This window comes from Brassica napus, chromosome C3 (assembly GCF_020379485.1).
Source record: "Brassica napus cultivar Da-Ae chromosome C3, Da-Ae, whole genome shotgun sequence".
NCBI classification, from domain to species: domain Eukaryota; kingdom Viridiplantae; phylum Streptophyta; class Magnoliopsida; order Brassicales; family Brassicaceae; genus Brassica; species Brassica napus.
The window spans coordinates 4,792,176-4,807,455 of NC_063446.1; the positions used below are offsets into that span (position 1 = coordinate 4,792,176).

General features: G+C 33.7%; 5 protein-coding genes across 6 annotated transcripts; 3 read left to right on the forward strand and 2 right to left on the reverse strand.

Annotated features, from left to right (window-relative positions):
- Position 1: 1 nt before the first annotated feature.
- Positions 2–1,423, forward strand: LOC106386630 (NADH dehydrogenase [ubiquinone] 1 alpha subcomplex subunit 8-B). Its single transcript, XM_048752063.1, has 3 exons — positions 2–118; positions 205–437; positions 1,119–1,423. The coding sequence occupies exons 2-3, from the start codon at positions 250–252 to the stop codon at positions 1,249–1,251; spliced, it is 321 nt and encodes a 106-aa protein (XP_048608020.1). The 5' UTR covers positions 2–118; positions 205–249; the 3' UTR covers positions 1,252–1,423.
- An 893-nt stretch (positions 1,424–2,316) lies between these two features.
- LOC106385122 lies at positions 2,317–2,896 on the forward strand. Its single transcript, XM_013825078.2, has 2 exons — positions 2,317–2,560; positions 2,643–2,896. The coding sequence occupies exons 1-2, from the start codon at positions 2,410–2,412 to the stop codon at positions 2,780–2,782; spliced, it is 291 nt and encodes a 96-aa protein (XP_013680532.2). The 5' UTR covers positions 2,317–2,409; the 3' UTR covers positions 2,783–2,896.
- A 23-nt stretch (positions 2,897–2,919) lies between these two features.
- LOC106386674 (receptor-like cytosolic serine/threonine-protein kinase RBK2) lies at positions 2,920–6,488 on the reverse strand. The gene is made up of 9 exons (XM_013826489.3): positions 5,715–6,488; positions 5,452–5,543; positions 4,932–5,354; positions 4,600–4,851; positions 4,272–4,426; positions 4,095–4,174; positions 3,859–3,994; positions 3,559–3,708; positions 2,920–3,457 (listed from the first exon to the last, which is right to left on the reverse strand). The coding sequence occupies exons 1-9, from the start codon at positions 5,780–5,782 to the stop codon at positions 3,275–3,277; spliced, it is 1,539 nt and encodes a 512-aa protein (XP_013681943.2). The 5' UTR covers positions 5,783–6,488; the 3' UTR covers positions 2,920–3,274.
- Positions 6,489–6,518: 30 nt separating this feature from the next.
- LOC106385123 lies at positions 6,519–7,629 on the forward strand. 2 transcript variants are annotated; one of them, XM_048752064.1, is made up of 3 exons: positions 6,519–6,711; positions 6,796–6,841; positions 7,476–7,629. In XM_048752064.1, exons 1-3 carry the CDS (start codon positions 6,577–6,579, stop codon positions 7,487–7,489), a joined length of 195 nt encoding a protein of 64 aa, XP_048608021.1. In that variant the 5' UTR covers positions 6,519–6,576; the 3' UTR covers positions 7,490–7,629. The 2 variants fall into 2 exon arrangements, with proteins under 2 accessions (XP_048608021.1, XP_013680533.1); XM_013825079.3 differs by lacking the exon at positions 7,476–7,629 and adding an exon at positions 7,033–7,279 and having other exon boundaries at positions 6,520–6,711.
- A 3,637-nt stretch (positions 7,630–11,266) lies between these two features.
- Positions 11,267–12,970, reverse strand: LOC106385124 (S-adenosylmethionine decarboxylase proenzyme 4). Its single transcript, XM_013825080.3, has one exon. The coding sequence runs from the start codon at positions 12,651–12,653 to the stop codon at positions 11,610–11,612; it is 1,044 nt and encodes a 347-aa protein (XP_013680534.2). The 5' UTR covers positions 12,654–12,970; the 3' UTR covers positions 11,267–11,609.
- Positions 12,971–15,280: the final 2,310 nt, after the last annotated feature.

Here is a 15,280-nt window from a genome sequence, read left to right on the forward strand (position 1 = left end):
AGGCCCATTGTTCATTCAGCTACTCTCTCACCTCGTTCTGTTCTCTCTCTCTCTCTCTTCATTTCGCGTTTGTAACTCAGCGGAGAAGAAAGATCCAAGTCGATCCGTTAGAAAAAAGGTACGACGATGATTATTGTCTGCTCTTAGATTCTACTGTGGATTGTTGGATTTTGATTTTGATTTTTCTTTTGGTTAACCGGGAAGATTGCAATTGATTTTACCCTTTGGATATTTCGAATTTTCCGAGCTATGTCGAGTGCGGTGGACGCGACGGGTAACCCGATCCCTACTTCCGCGGTGTTGACTGCGTCGGCGAAGCATATAGGTTTAAGATGTATGCCGGAGAACGTCGCCTTCCTCAAGTGCAAGAAGAATGATCCTAACCCCGAGAAGTGTCTCGACAAGGGTCGTGACGTCACTCGCTGCGTGCTTGGCTTGTACGTTTCTTAAAAGCTCAATTCTTTTTTGGGTTCTATGATCTCTTGCAAGCTTAGTAGTTTTGGGTTTTCTTTGGTTTGGTTGTGAATTGTGATGAAGATAATGAGTATCAAATGGTTGGTTTAGGGATTGATTCATTCTTCAGTGTGAAAGTTTACTTCTTTCATTGAAGTGAGCATAGCTGCTTTAATGTCTTAACCACAGGCTTAGCTATATTCTTAGCCACGAGCATGAGGTCATTAGATAGTTTGGAACACGGTATATTAACTAGTAACTGTTTGTGTATTGTTTAGAGTCCAGAAGAGCTATCTGTGCCATGCATTTTCGTGTTATGATATCCTTGAAACTGGTACACACCAAGTAGTAGAGTAGCCTTCTGTTTCACTAGGCATGGTAGAAACAGATTCATACAATGCTTCCCTTCACATCTTCTCATTGTCTTTTTTTTTTTCCTAAGCTAAAATTTGTTAAGAAGCCAAGTGCTTCCCTTGGAATGTTGGTTTAAGACTCCAGTTTTGTTGTTTAGAAGTTGTTTACTCTTATACAATGATACGATGCTATGATTGTATCAATCAAAAAGATTTTGTACCTATCAATCTCACTGTGTTTCATTAATGATGTTGATTCCACCACATTTGCTATATTATTCAGTTTTGTTGATGGTTTGGTGAATGTTGCAGGTTGAAGGATCTACACCAGAAGTGCCAAAAGGAGATGGATGACTATGTGGGGTGTATGTATTACTACACAAACGAGTTTGATCTGTGTAGGAAAGAGCAAGAAGCCTTCGAGAAAGTGTGTCCTCTGAAATGAGAATCACAAGTTATTGTCAATGTTTTAATTTGCAATCGCCTAATAAAGCAAAATGTTCATTTTTGAATGAGCTTTACTCTCTCCTCTTTTTGTTGTTGTCATCACCACTTTTTTTCTCTCAAATGCTTTCGTAGCAAGTTTTCAAAGACAATGAAATGACTCGATTCTCATTGTTTGATGGTTCTTTAATCAGCACTGAATGGATTTCTCGAGTAATAATCCGTGTTCATGAGCTTTATCAGTTACCTTAAAAGTAAAAAAGTATTATGAGGATTTTGTTTCTATGTTGTGAGAATAGGTTTATTTTATTTGTTCGTCCATCATTGTTAAATCTTCACATTCAGCAATTAATGGTAATTTGAGTAGAGTTTGATACGTTTATAACTTTATATCTTTACCACAAGCCCTATATTTATTGTTATGACCATCATGGTTAAATGGACTGACAAAAACAGTTCATCACCCACCAGTTGGTTTTTCAAGATTTAATTCTCTGTGTTTCAGATTAGCGAGAGCTCTTCATAATGTAGAGTGTCTTCGAAATTGTTAAGATGTTAAAAAAAAAAAGAAAAAAGAAATTCTCCCTTGGATCAATTCAATCCTTGTCGTCCATTTTATACGTAAACTAGTATTTCATCCGTTTCATTTTAATTGTCGTTCTACGTTTATGCATGTAGATTAATAAAACATAAGATTTTGTATATTTTTAAAAGAAAAACACAATTACCTATACACCTAACCATATTTCAACCAATAGAAAAATAAAATAGAGAATCTTAATAATAAATTTTGCATTGAAACAATAAAACAACACTTAATTTGAAACTAAATTTTTTTCCCAAAACGACAATTAAATCGAAACGGAGGGAGTAGTATTTAAGGATTGAGATCCATTTATGTAAGCATCAGTACATCCAAAACATTTTATAAACAACACAAAGGAGGACAAATTTGAATACTCTGAGAGCTCCAGAGGCTTTCGCTAACTGAATTACCCAGTTACCCCTGCCTCTCGAGTTTCATATTGATGACGTGGCGTAATTAATCTGCTGGGCCCTATGATGTTCTTTCTTTTTCTATAAACATTTTTTATTTATTTAAGAGTTTTTCTGATATCTCTCAAAGAGAAGAGTGAGTGAGTGAGAGGATCAATCATCAATGGCGTCTCCAACACCAACGAGAATCTCATTCCGTATACTGATCCTGATCGCTTTGATGGTGCTTCTATTCTATGTCGGCCGTCCTCTCTACTGGAAGATCTCCGCAACCATCCACGATATCCGCCACAACAAGCAATCCGTCAGAGAAGGTAACCCTCGACCTCCCCCTCTATCTATCGGATTGATTCTCTCATATCTTTTCTTATTACGGTCGGTGCTGTTTGGATACAGGTATATCTCAGATCGTACAAGAGGCGCAGAGATCGGTGGGATGGTATCACGACGAGTCGGACTCTGGGATCTTAGAGGTTCATAACAAGAAACCGAGAGTCTCCGCCTCTCGGAGGCTTCTTTTCGCCGGTGATCAGTGAGAAAATTTCACATTTGGTTTCTTCTAAATAATTTGTACTACTGCTGTGTTTGTTGTCTGTGTGTATGTTTGATCGTGTCGCCACTTTACAAGAATAACATTATCAAGTTTTATAGGTCGACATTGTCGTAATTCGTATTCCGACAAGATAACATATCTACATGACCTTATTAATAAGGTAGATATATTAAACTATATAGAGAGCTAGTGAATTTCTGTTTGTATGAGTTTTTGCTTGAAACTTGCCAAAACTTGTTTACGAGTCTCGTTTATGTGCAAACTTGTTTATATCGTACGTGAAAATAAACGCCAAAAACAAACATATTTCATACATAAGATGACATTACCAGGTAATAGCTTTAGTTAAAGAGTGAAATAAAAAAATAGAAAGAAAAACATCATGATCATAATCATATACATACACCATAGTCCAACATGTTGAAGCAACACTGAAGCTTTTTTTAATCCTCTCTTGTGCTTTAAGTAAATTGTTTCATGAGTTTTTAGATGTTCCGAGAACAGTCTCCATGTGTCGGTTAATATCGTTCAAATATCTTGTCGAGTTGTATTCTTCGTTATCCAATAGTTCTTCCGAGTAAGTCCTCTGCAGTTTGGAGTTTTGTCGTAGTTTTAGCTGGTCTAAACTGCCCTTGTCACCTCTAAAAATCTCCACAACCTGAATATATATATACACACACTTCATTATATATGTTACCAAATTAATAAGAAAATTGGTGACTTAATAAAAGATGGAGTTGAATGTTTTAGTATGCATGCCTGATTCATGTGAGGTCGGTTCATTGAGGTTTGGTGTATGCACAAGGATGCTATGAAGACAAGACGTTCCAACTCTTCTAAGTCGTAGTCATCTCCCATAACCGGATCAACTAGTTGTTTGATCTTGTTCTCTTTGATCAATGGCTTGGCCTGCAAGAACATAAGTGGTGGCCCATGTTAGTAATTTCACAACTAAATAGATATAACACAATCTACTTCTTAATCAAGATCCAGGTCAAGGAAGTATGAGACAAGGATTCCATCTAGCTAGGGTTTAAGAGAGAGTCAGACATCACATACCCACATAACAAGGCTATGCTGTGCGCTGTCTAGGGCTTGTTTACCAGTAATGAGCTCAAGAAGCAGGACACCATAAGCATATACATCTGTTTTCTCGTCTACAATCCCATGCATAAAGAACTCCGGTGGAAGGTAACTGATCCATGAATTTATACGAGATTGTGTGAGATAATATGAAGCACAAGAGATGTGAATCTGCGTATATGATCTATATCTGTGACTGAGAGGATCCAAACCCGAATGTTCCTTCTATTTTCGACACGGTATGGTGAGTCCATTGGTCTGGTAACCATTTAGCCAGCCCGAAATCAGATATCTAAGCAAAAAAATTTAAAAGATAAGAATTTAAGTTCATTATTGACTCATGATCATAAATTGAAAAGCCTATAAATTAGTTTTCTCTTCATAATTACCTGAGCCTCAAAGTTCTCAGTGAGAAGAATGTTAGAAGCTTTGATGTCTTTATGAATGATCCTTCTCTGGCAACCTTCATGGAGATAGTACAGTCCTTCAGCTGTTCCTGTCGCCACTTTGTATCTTATGCTCCAACTCAACTTCTCTTTCGCCTCTACAAAATGTTACAAGGATCTTAATTAGGTTTTTGAATAAACAAGACCTACTATATACATCACTGAAACCTATTTTCATATAAATTTGCTTTTACTTAAATATTTGTCTAGAAGTTTCATATAGTTTTTAAAGATTGCTTTGAAAACATGAGTTAGAAATAGATTTTATCACCATAGAGCAAAGAAGCGAGGCTTCCATTAGGAGATAGCTGAAGAACAAGATGCATTCCTCCTTCAACACAATATCCAATAAGCTTAGCAATGTTTGGATGATCTACATGAACTATGATCCCTAGTTCTGACAGATAATCCATTGTCATCTCTTCCGCAGAACCTCTAGTTAGTTTCTTTATTGCTACTATTTGCCCATCTGCCATCTGTCCCTTATACACTTCCGCATAGCCTCCTTCACCAATCAGATTCTCTGCCAAAAATAACCACAATTTTCATGTTATATTACTTCACATATAAACAAGTTGTTCTTTACAAGATTAGTGTTCAGACCACGGCTGTAGCCATTGGTAGCGGTTTGAATATCTTGGAGGGAGTAGTTTCTCCAGGAGGGTTTGAAACAGAACAAGTCACCAGTGTCAAGAGAAGTAGCAGGTAGAACAGGGACCATGTTGTCTCTTATGCGTTTGCTTTTACGTCTGGTCAGTTTAGGGACTCCTTTAAGAGGTGTGTTGAATGGCATTGCGGATGATCCTTTCTTGAGTAAACGGACGAAACGGCCTCTCCATTGACCGCTAGTGAGGCCTATATGGTGGTGGGAATGGTGATGATGAGCTTCTGATGATGATGAGTCTGACGTGCTCACCACGGGACATGATGTTCCAGATTCTATGCTCCTTGATAAGTCATCGTCTGATTCTGTTTGGTTGGGGTAGAGTTTAATGTTTTCTTGATTTGAACAGAATGATTGTAAATCTGATGCAGAGAAAAAGATTTTTCATGCAATCTTTTAGCACAAGGAACAACAAAGTCAGTTAAATATTTGTAACCTATTGAGTCAATTACTAATTACCATGAGAAGAGAAAGAATCAGAGAAGCCAGCTCGAGATCTCCTTGTCGAGAAAGGACTTAGTTGTTTTCCACGATTCTCAACGTCTACATCGCTGTGAGATCATATGTTTTGTACCAGAAAAAAATGAGTTGCATTATAAATGAAATGACTTGCGAGACAAGGTACACAACCATTTGCAAATCTTGTTTTGCAAGCAACGTTAACAGCGTATGTCTCTGAAGACAATTAAGCATTATCTCTAGATGTTTTATAAGGAAATTACCAGGAGGGAGACGAAGAAGACGTTGTCGTGGAAGCAAGAGTTTCTGATGATTCTCTAACGCGCTCCATAGATTAATTGGAGACAGAAGATGAGGCAAGGAAGGGAAATAGAAGAAATGACTAAGGAAAGAGAAGAGAGAAAGACATGATCATTTTGTTTGATTTTTGCACCCTTATCTTCTCTGTTGTTATAACTGAAAATCCGCCTCTTCTCTTAGGTTCTTCTTTCTTAATTTTAAATGAAACTAAAGTCCTATCTTTTTCTTCGAAATAGAAAATTCCCAGAGATTATCCTCAATGCTTTGATCAACATTTCTAAATACTAAATTTAGAGTAACAGATTTACATTTTTCCACGCACACAAAAAGGCATTTTTTTCAAGTGAAATAAAATATTTTCAAAAGGATCCATATAAGAATGTTACATATTGATGAGGTTCTCTTTAAAGTAGAAATTTTTTTTTATACTAACCAAAGATATTTAAACTTTATTTTCCGAATATTTTGTGTGTGAAATTTTCAACTATTTAAAATATATGTTGTATAAAATATTATTTTTGATTTGTGAAATATTATGATGAGAAATTTCCTAATAATAATCCATATACAAATTGGTGGATGTGACCACCTCCCAAACTCCCGCATTGGTGGTTGACGTCACGTGGCAAACTCCATTTCCGGACAACCCGACAAAGGTTATCAGAAGTCATTAGAGACAGACATCAATCTAGTAGTACTGTTTTACCTTTCGAATGGGCTTGGGTTCTAAAATAAAGCCCATTAAAGTAAATAAAAGTGCCCTGATTTATTAATATCTGAATCTTCTTCCTCCGCAACCGAAGAACCCAAATTTTCGCCGTTGAAATGGAGAAAGCGACGGAGAATCCCAATTCCGAGACGCAACCTCCTCCTCATCCGAATCATCAAATGGATGCAGACGATGACGATGAGAATGTGAAACAGCTCAAAGAGTGTTCTTCTCTCTACTTGTCGTTACAGGTTCTTTTGTTTTTCCAGATCATCATCTCTTCGAATCCTCGATCTTCCTTGTGTATCCCCCTAAATCGTTACTACTTTTTGCAGGATTGTCTCGTTGATAGCAACAGGGACTGGAAATCATGCCAGAAACGTACGTCGTTCTCTATCTCAGTTTTACTTATCAAGTTTAAATCTGAAATCTGAGGTTTAGGGTTTTAGAACTAGGGTTTGGGGTTTTTAACTTTAGAGAACAAATTGGGTTTAGTTATACTACTGACTAGTTTATCTGTGCGAGTAACTGGCTATTTTTGGGCATGGTGTTGACTATCTTTTGTTGTAAAGACGTTCAAGCTTTGAAGGCATGCCATGAAAGGAGAACCAAGAAATGACAAAAGCCACACCTGATTGGGAAGTGTTGATTAGTTGAGTTTTGTCTCTGAGATTAATGGTTATTTCGCCGTAAACAAATAACAGTTGAGTTTTGTCTCTGATCCTGTCAAGCAGTTGAGTTTTGTGTCTGAGATTAATAGTTATTTCGCCGAAACAAATAACAGTTAAACAAATAGCAATAATAAATGCATTTCAGAAAGCTTGGTTTCTTTTCTTCCTAGTTGAATTTGGTTCATCAGAGTCAGAGGATATCTCTGTTATGTCTCTTATTTGAACCCTTGTTAATAGAAAGCTGATTCTTATGATGAAGACACTGGTTTTCTTCAAAAGCTACACAACCTTGAAAATTTTTATTCTACTTATTTAACTAATTGTAGCATGAATCTTGTGATTAGAAGGGAATAGGTGATTCGACGGACAGTCACGGACTAGTCAGTGGAGACGATCAGAGAAACTTTCTTAAAACTGAGATTTATTCTTATTTGCTTCCACTCTGAAACTTCACTTTTATAACAGACCAGATTCTTCGTACGCAGATAATATATTTAAATTTGATACATTTATCATTTTTATTTGTATGTGATTTTTTGTATATTAAATTATATATAACTAATTTTTAAATTTGATTTTCTTTTATATTTTTAGTTTGAATTAAGTATTTCTATTATATGTAACACAATTAACTAATAAAATATGAAGAATCAAGTCCGAGATTTTAGAGTTATGTAAGAAATATATAATTATATATATGACATAAATTATCTTAGTTTAAAAGATCGGAATCTCATCTCGAATAAATTCAAAAAAAGAAAAAAGTACTCAAATAACCTACTTAAAATATAAAACCCCATTTTCAAAAAAAAAAGTACTTAATAATACTTTTTACATGTAATAGTTTAAAACTGACAATTGAATATCGATCTAGAATATTATTTTAATATATCTAATGGTAAAATATTAATTGTAATAAACAAATTTTGAATTTTGTAATATTACATGAATTAGAAGTCTTTAAAATCTAAAATCTATTTTATTAACATCATATATTTTTTATTCATTTATTATTTTGACGTTACAAAATATTGCTTCAGTTTTATTTGTATATTAATTTTTTAATAATTTAGTTTCTTTTTAAGTAATTTTAAAATTATCAAGAATATAATATATTTAAAATTATTTATTTAAATATATCCAAATACGATGTCTCATTTTTACGTGTGTTTGCGTTGAGCATATTTAATTTGTAGTTTGTATATTTAATAACACCTTGTTGCGTGTCGTTCTACGGTTTTTTAATAAATGTGTTGTCATTTCATTTTTATTACTACTAATATGATTTTTTAGTGATCAGTGATAATGTATTTTAACGTTAGGGGAGAGCACTTTACCCGATATCCGAAGCCGCACCCGAACCCGATCCGAAAAACCCGAACCGAAATCCGAACCGAAGTAACAAAATATCCGAACGGGTATTGAATTAGAAAAGTTTGGATATCCGAACCCGAACGGCTAATATCCGAACCCGAATGGATAGTCGAATATATCTATAATTAACCATATATTTCTAGTTTACATCTCTCATTTTATATAAAATATTTATATTGATACTACACATACTTTAAGTTCATATGATACACATAGAATTACGGAGAAAATGATTTGCTACTCACTTAAAATGCATGTCAAACTTTATATTTCAAGAATTAACAAAAAGTTACATCCAAAATTTAAAAACAATAACCAAACTAATGACTTTTTAGTTTTAAAATGTTATGTCCAAATCTATTAACAATTCAATCTACCAAAAATAAAAAAAAATAAGTTAAATGAAAGTTATATTTTTAAATACAACAAATTTGAGAAATGAAAATTTTAATTTTTTTCTTCAAAATCTAAATATCCAAACCCGATCAGAAATAACCGAACCCGAACTAAAAATACCCGAACCCGAACCGAAGTACAGAAATACTTGAATGAGTTCTATACCTCTATACCGAAATACCCAAAAATCTGAAATACCCGATCCGAACCCGAACGGGTACCCGAACGTCCACCCCTATTTAACGTTATGTATTATATTTTATCGTATATTTTCTAAATCTTCATGCTGACACTTTTTTTAGAATCATTGTAATTAGATAATAGGTTTGAGGATGTAAATAAAATTGTGTATGTTGTAAATTTAGACTTTTTAGTGTAACTCAGCACTATCAATTATGGAAATTATATGATGCTTTTATTTTACTAAATCTTTTTTTCTGTGCGTATTTTTTGTTTTATTTTGTATTCTTACAATTTTATTGTCTTATTCTTTAATTGCAGAGAATTGTTGTTTCCAATTTTTGTTTCATACACCTTAAAAGTCTTCGATTGATTTTTATTTGTATTCTTTCTCCAATTATAATGTACAGTTCGACCGTTTCTTTTTTTTTATCAAACTACTAATATCATCAGATAGAAAAGCTTAAACTCCAAGAATGGAGTGAGTATTTGTGCTAGAGAAAACTGATTTAGCCACTAATATAGTGAGATATTATAATATTAGAAGGTATGGAAACTCTTCTCTGTTGTCCTACGATAGACATAATTAAGTTGTTGTCAATTGATTCTATATTTGTGATAACTGGAAATACATCTTTATGTCTTCCTTACATCATCCTTAATTGGTTTACGGTTCGACCATTTTTAATATACTGAGAGTAACATAATATTAGGTGTTGATTATTTCCTTCCAATTAGGAATGCACAAAATGAAAGAAATTCAAGGTGAAACCACTTTACAATTTTGTCCTCATATCTATATAGAGTTAGTTTATAGATTACTCTATCTATTTCAAAATGTAATCATTTTAATTAAAATTTGTAATGTTTAAAAGTTATTACTTTGGAAAACTGTCATTTAATATATAAATTTAATCAATTACACATAAATTTATATTACACAATATTCAATAAATATAAAGTTACATTTAAATATAAAAATAATTTATATAGTGAAACAAAAAAATACTTTTAAACCATTATATTATAAAACAAAGAGAATATTCAAATTATATTGAAACATTAGAATAGTAAGAATCAGAAAAGCTGAAATCTCAACGTCGATTATTTACGTCGGCCATGCCTTAGACCATCTCCAATGTATTCCTCTATTTTTTTCTCTAAAATAGAAGAATTTCATAATAGAGATGGATTTGTCTCCGATGTATTTTTCTATTTTCTCTCATGAAAAAGAATATTTTTGATATATTTTTTTCTAAGTTTACAAATAATACTTTTTATTTGTGAAAGTTGAAAACTAACCCAATTTATTTTAGTATTTTATAAAATTATGATATTATTTATACTAAATATTTCCTTACAAACTGTTATGTAAATAAAAAATATAATTATATTTATATAAATAATATATTTCACTAAAAAATATTTTCGGTTATAATTGTTTAAGTAAAAAGTTAAAGGATCATTTTGTAAAAATAAATAGAGGAGATGACATGGCAAAAATATAGTTTCTCATTGACCGATTATTTTTGCCTACGTAGACACTCTATCTAAGGCTTATATCCTTCTTTTATTACTGATGATTACTAAAATGTTAGTTCTCTTTATAACCACCACTTAATCATCAATTTAGAAATCAACTGTTACAAAGGTGAAGTTTCAGAGTGGAAGAGGCTTCCACTGCTCAGAGCCTCAGAGGGTATCTTAATTTAAACAAAACGAAAACGAGTTGCGTTTTGCTACTATATCTTAGTGCAAACATATAACGAAATTGTAGTTTACTTTTAGCTAATTATTGTCACGTGCAAATTGTATATTAGTATGTTGGAGTGCATAAAGAGTTTACATGCGCGATTATTAACATAATATTAATTTTCTTTTTATAAGGTCAATATCTAAACTGACATAGAATATATCAGCGTGAGACTAATTAATTCCCACATGTGTTTGTTAACAGTAACACCAAATGTAACTCAAGATCGATAAAACATAACGAAAACCGGTTAAACAAAACTTATGCCATGTTTTACTCTATGGAGGATATCTTTGGTATCCACATATTTGCATGTGTGTACAACATTATATTAGATGTAATTTATTCTTTGGCTAAACCATGTATACCTTGGCTATGTAAATATTCTTCTTAGATTTTACGGTGATGATTGAATTAACTTGCAACCATATAAGTAAGAACAAGTAAACCGTATATCAAACGTCTGATATAAGAGATTTAAATTTTATAAAAACAAACATAGCAAAGAAAAGAAGAAAGAAATAAAGGAACAAACATTTTTACCTTCTCCGCCACTAAAATTCTACAACACTGAACCTCAAAAAGGCTTTAGGCGTGACACACTGACAACACTGCCACAGGTGCAAAGTGGGGTGCATGCTTAATCATATGTTCCCACTTAATATTTTTAAACCCAAGTCAACCAATCATTTCCCTCCACGTCACCACCTTCCTTTTCTTTCTCCCCTCGACTAAATTAAAATCTAAAACCTTTTTTGTTCTCTTCCGGCGACACCTATCTCCGGCGAGGCGTGAAAGACTGAAAAACAACTGTTCCAGATCCCGGAAACTCATCCTTTAGTCTGCTCCGACACTTGAGACCGAGCTTCTTCGGCAACAGTCGCTCCACTCGCTTTGTCACCTCGTGGTCATAATCCTCGCCGCCGTAAGTGGTGGCGATGGAGACGCAACTCGGCCGGAAAACATCAATAGCGCGAGTTAACACCTCCGCGATATCTCCACGACCGTCGTCGTCGTATAAAGACAACCCGCACTCGAAGCTCGCGTAGCTAAAACCGTCTTCCGGCGTGACGTGGATCGTCGAGTAACGCTCTCCGTCGACTCCGTTCATCGAGTAACCGCAAGGATCAAACGCGAAATCGCATACAAACGCGTTTTCGTTAATCATATCGATCCCGCTCAGCCGCGTCATCTCTTTCCCGGCGGAATCGCTATTTTTCTCGTCCCCTTTCCGTCTGAAGAAGCTCCGGGCGTTGACTCGGTCAAGCTCCGTCATGCAAACCTCAACGACAACGACCCTCTCATCAGGTTCCACGTCAGCGCTAGCCGCGAACACGTGCCAAGCACGCGAGGGGTTATTAGACGGCGTCATGACGGAGGCTTTACGGTGACGGAGAGATTTCGGGAGGCTTTCTTCGACGATGACGACTTCGTCTTCGAAGCTCGTGTAAGGGAAAGGCTGTGAGTTTGGGAATATGAAGCTGCCTCGCGAGTATCTACACGCGCGTAGCGTGAGGTTGAGAGTACGCGCGAGGTGGATGAAAGGACGGATTGATTTGAGGAGTTGAGTGGTGCCGCATGTCTTGATGATGATTTTGGTTGGGTAGACGAAGAGGCTCGACTCGGAGAGGACGTACGCGTCGAAGCTACGGTTCGCTACGGCGGAGACCACCGTGCACTGCACTTGGGTTAGGACTTGGTCTAGTGATTCGAAGTCGATTAGACGGAGGCCCATTGGGTTTTTATTGGTTGTTGAGTTGTCGTGGAAGAATCGAAGTTCGAGTCTTTTCTCGAAACCCTCGAACCCAGACACTGCCATTGTATGGTCAGAAGAAGATGTGGGAGTGAAACAGAACAGGGGAAGTGTGGCGATAGAACAGAACAGAGGAAATGTTTTTGTGTGTAGAGAAGTAGTGGTGATTAGTGGAGGAGAAGTGGTATTTATAGGAGATATTCTAGAGGATAGAGAAACAGGAGCATGCGAGGTTAAGAGACCAAGAAATCATGATTACATGCATAATGAAACGAGAAAGATGATGAGAGTTTGTGTTTTGCGTGTAATGTATCTGTGAATCTTAGTGTATGTTAGAGATCTAACTAGTGTGTGTTTCTGATTCTGTTCTGGTTTCTTGTGTTCTGTAATGAGAAAGATCTGTAGGTTATGACATACGTTTCTGAAGTAATGGATTAATGTAAATTTGCATAATTAAGGTATCGGTAAAACTGTATAGAATCGTTAAGTCATTTGTATAGTGTTTGCAAATGTTAGCAATAAAATTTAATATCGCTTCAAAAGCTACCAATCATGTTACTAAAAGATTGGCGACATCAACGGATAATTGAGAAACAAAAGAGGATGAAGATGAAATAATTTTTTTTTTTTGGTGGTTTATCATGGCATCCAAAATTATTCTTTAGTGGTTTATTTTGCGATCAAAAATTTCAAGGTGAAATAATTTATCCTGATAGTCATTTTTTGTTTCTTCCGTTCCAACAAACAGAATTGCCAAACCATTGAACGTAGGCGTTCGGGTACCAGTTGGCGTTCGGATCGGGTTTTTCGGATTTCAGTTTTTTTTTTATAATACCTCCTAGGTCCCATTCTAATAAATTTGCAAGTACGGGTCGGGTTCGGATATAACACATCGGGTTCGAATCGGTTTTGTATCACATCATAGAACCCATAAAGTAATCATATATCATTCGGATTCGGGTTATATTGGATCGGTTCGGATATACCCGAAATAAAATTTAAAATTTAAAAGTAAAAGTAAAACATAAGACATATATATTTATTTATATATAATTAAGTATTTAAGGTAGTTATTTATATTTTAAATATTTATTGTTAGATAATATATCAAAATAAATATGAAATTCAATATTTGAAGTATATATTCATGTTTCATATAATTATATTGTATATTATTTTGGACATTCGGATCGGTTTCTTCGGATATCTTTTTGGATTTTTCGGGTTAACCGTTCGGGTTCGGTTAATAACACTTCGGGTTCGAATATGTTTTGTACCACCTTACAAGATCCATTTGAATATTTTTTACATTTCGTACCGGATACGGATCGGGTTTTTTGGTTCGGATTCGGTTCGGATTTCAGGTTACAGATATTGTGCCCAGGCCTGATTGAACGTATGCTCCGAGAATTGTTCAGTCTAGAGATTAGCTAGCTATGGAAATTTGTTGGTGTGCGTGTAATAACCAAAGGACATGTCCATTAATTAAAGAACTGGGTCCAACCAAAAGGAAATAAACCAATTGATGTAGGACCTCTGGTGAGAAATGAACTGACTAGAGTTTGGCCACAAACTTATCCGAAAGAGTCAACATTCAGTGTGTTCAAAATAGAAGGTCAAACCTCAGAGTAAGTGATGATTGTTTAGTTAGTTTTTAGTTTTTGTTTTTGGCTTTTGGTTTTTGGTTTTTAGTTTTTAGTTTTTGGTTTTTGATTTTGCGGTATCTTTTGGTTTTTTGAAAAACTTGAATGGTGCTTTTAGATTTTGGTTTTTGTTTTCAAAGTAAAATAAAGAATTAATAAACAAAATTTAAAAAATTACTATTATCACTAAAAATAAATAATTATATATTAAATATTATTTTTAAAATAAACAACAAAAATAAACTGTTATAAAATATGGTAAGAATGAATAAAATTTATGAAATTACAGTTTTACAAAATAAATATTAATATCCGGAATTGAAAAGTATATTTAATCTTAGACAATGAGTAGTTGGATTTTATATCAACAGAATTAAAATATTTTTTTAAATGGTAAGAATGAATAAAATTTATATAATTATAACATACAAAGTAATAACTAGATTCTAAATCTGATATGTTGTTTATCTAATCATTTCTTCTAAATATTAGTTATAAGTAAATTATTTAAATTCTTCTAAATATTAGTTATAAGTAAATTATTTAAATAAATGTGACATTACTGAATCAATAAATAAAAAAATTAACTATTTATATTTTACCAATAAAAATATGTAGATTGGTTTATTTTGAATTTAAAAATAATAATCATGTTAATATATTAATACATAAATATGCAAATATGCAAATATTTTAATAAGAATAAAAGAAATAAAAAACTCACGTACAATATTAAAAAACCAAGAATAAAAAAGGTTAATATATTAATACATAAATATACAAATATTTTAATAAGAACAAAAGAAATACAAAACCCACGTACTTGAAAAACCAAGAAAATTTGGTTTTTGGTTTTTACTTGAAAATAGGTAGTTATTCACAAAATCTGGTTTTCCTATATTTTAGGGAATCTATTTTCTCAAAATCTTGATTGGCAAAAAAATGGTTTTATGAAAAACAAAAACCAAAAACTATTTCAAAAACCACAAACAATCGACCTCTAAAACTATCAGGTCAAGCAAATTAAAAAAAAAACATCTAATATGTTCA

What these genes read in the sequence shown, in the direction of transcription:
- LOC106386630 (XM_048752063.1), top strand. Translation starts at nt 250, where the DNA reads ATGTCGAGTGCGGTGGACGCGACGGGTAACCCGATCCCTACTTCCGCG. An exon ending in ACTCGCTGCGTGCTTGGCTT is followed by an intron (nt 438 to 1,118) that starts GTACGTTTCTTA and finishes TGAATGTTGCAG; the next exon opens with GTTGAAGGATCTACACCAGA.
- LOC106385122 (XM_013825078.2), top strand. Translation starts at nt 2,410, where the DNA reads ATGGCGTCTCCAACACCAACGAGAATCTCATTCCGTATACTGATCCTG. An exon ending in CAAGCAATCCGTCAGAGAAG is followed by an intron (nt 2,561 to 2,642) that starts GTAACCCTCGAC and finishes GTTTGGATACAG; the next exon opens with GTATATCTCAGATCGTACAA.
- LOC106386674 (XM_013826489.3), bottom strand. Translation starts at nt 5,782, where the DNA reads ATGGAGCGCGTTAGAGAATCATCAGAAACTCTTGCTTCCACGACAACG. An exon ending in AAAATAGAAGGAACATTCGG is followed by an intron (nt 3,995 to 4,094) that starts GTTTGGATCCTC and finishes TTCATGGATCAG; the next exon opens with TTACCTTCCACCGGAGTTCT. An exon ending in AGCATAGCCTTGTTATGTGG is followed by an intron (nt 3,709 to 3,858) that starts GTATGTGATGTC and finishes ATGTTCTTGCAG; the next exon opens with GCCAAGCCATTGATCAAAGA.
- LOC106385123 (XM_013825079.3), top strand. Translation starts at nt 6,577, where the DNA reads ATGGAGAAAGCGACGGAGAATCCCAATTCCGAGACGCAACCTCCTCCT. An exon ending in CTCTCTACTTGTCGTTACAG is followed by an intron (nt 6,712 to 6,795) that starts GTTCTTTTGTTT and finishes TACTTTTTGCAG; the next exon opens with GATTGTCTCGTTGATAGCAA. An exon ending in CTGGAAATCATGCCAGAAAC is followed by an intron (nt 6,842 to 7,032) that starts GTACGTCGTTCT and finishes TTTGTTGTAAAG; the next exon opens with ACGTTCAAGCTTTGAAGGCA.
- LOC106385124 (XM_013825080.3), bottom strand. Translation starts at nt 12,653, where the DNA reads ATGGCAGTGTCTGGGTTCGAGGGTTTCGAGAAAAGACTCGAACTTCGA.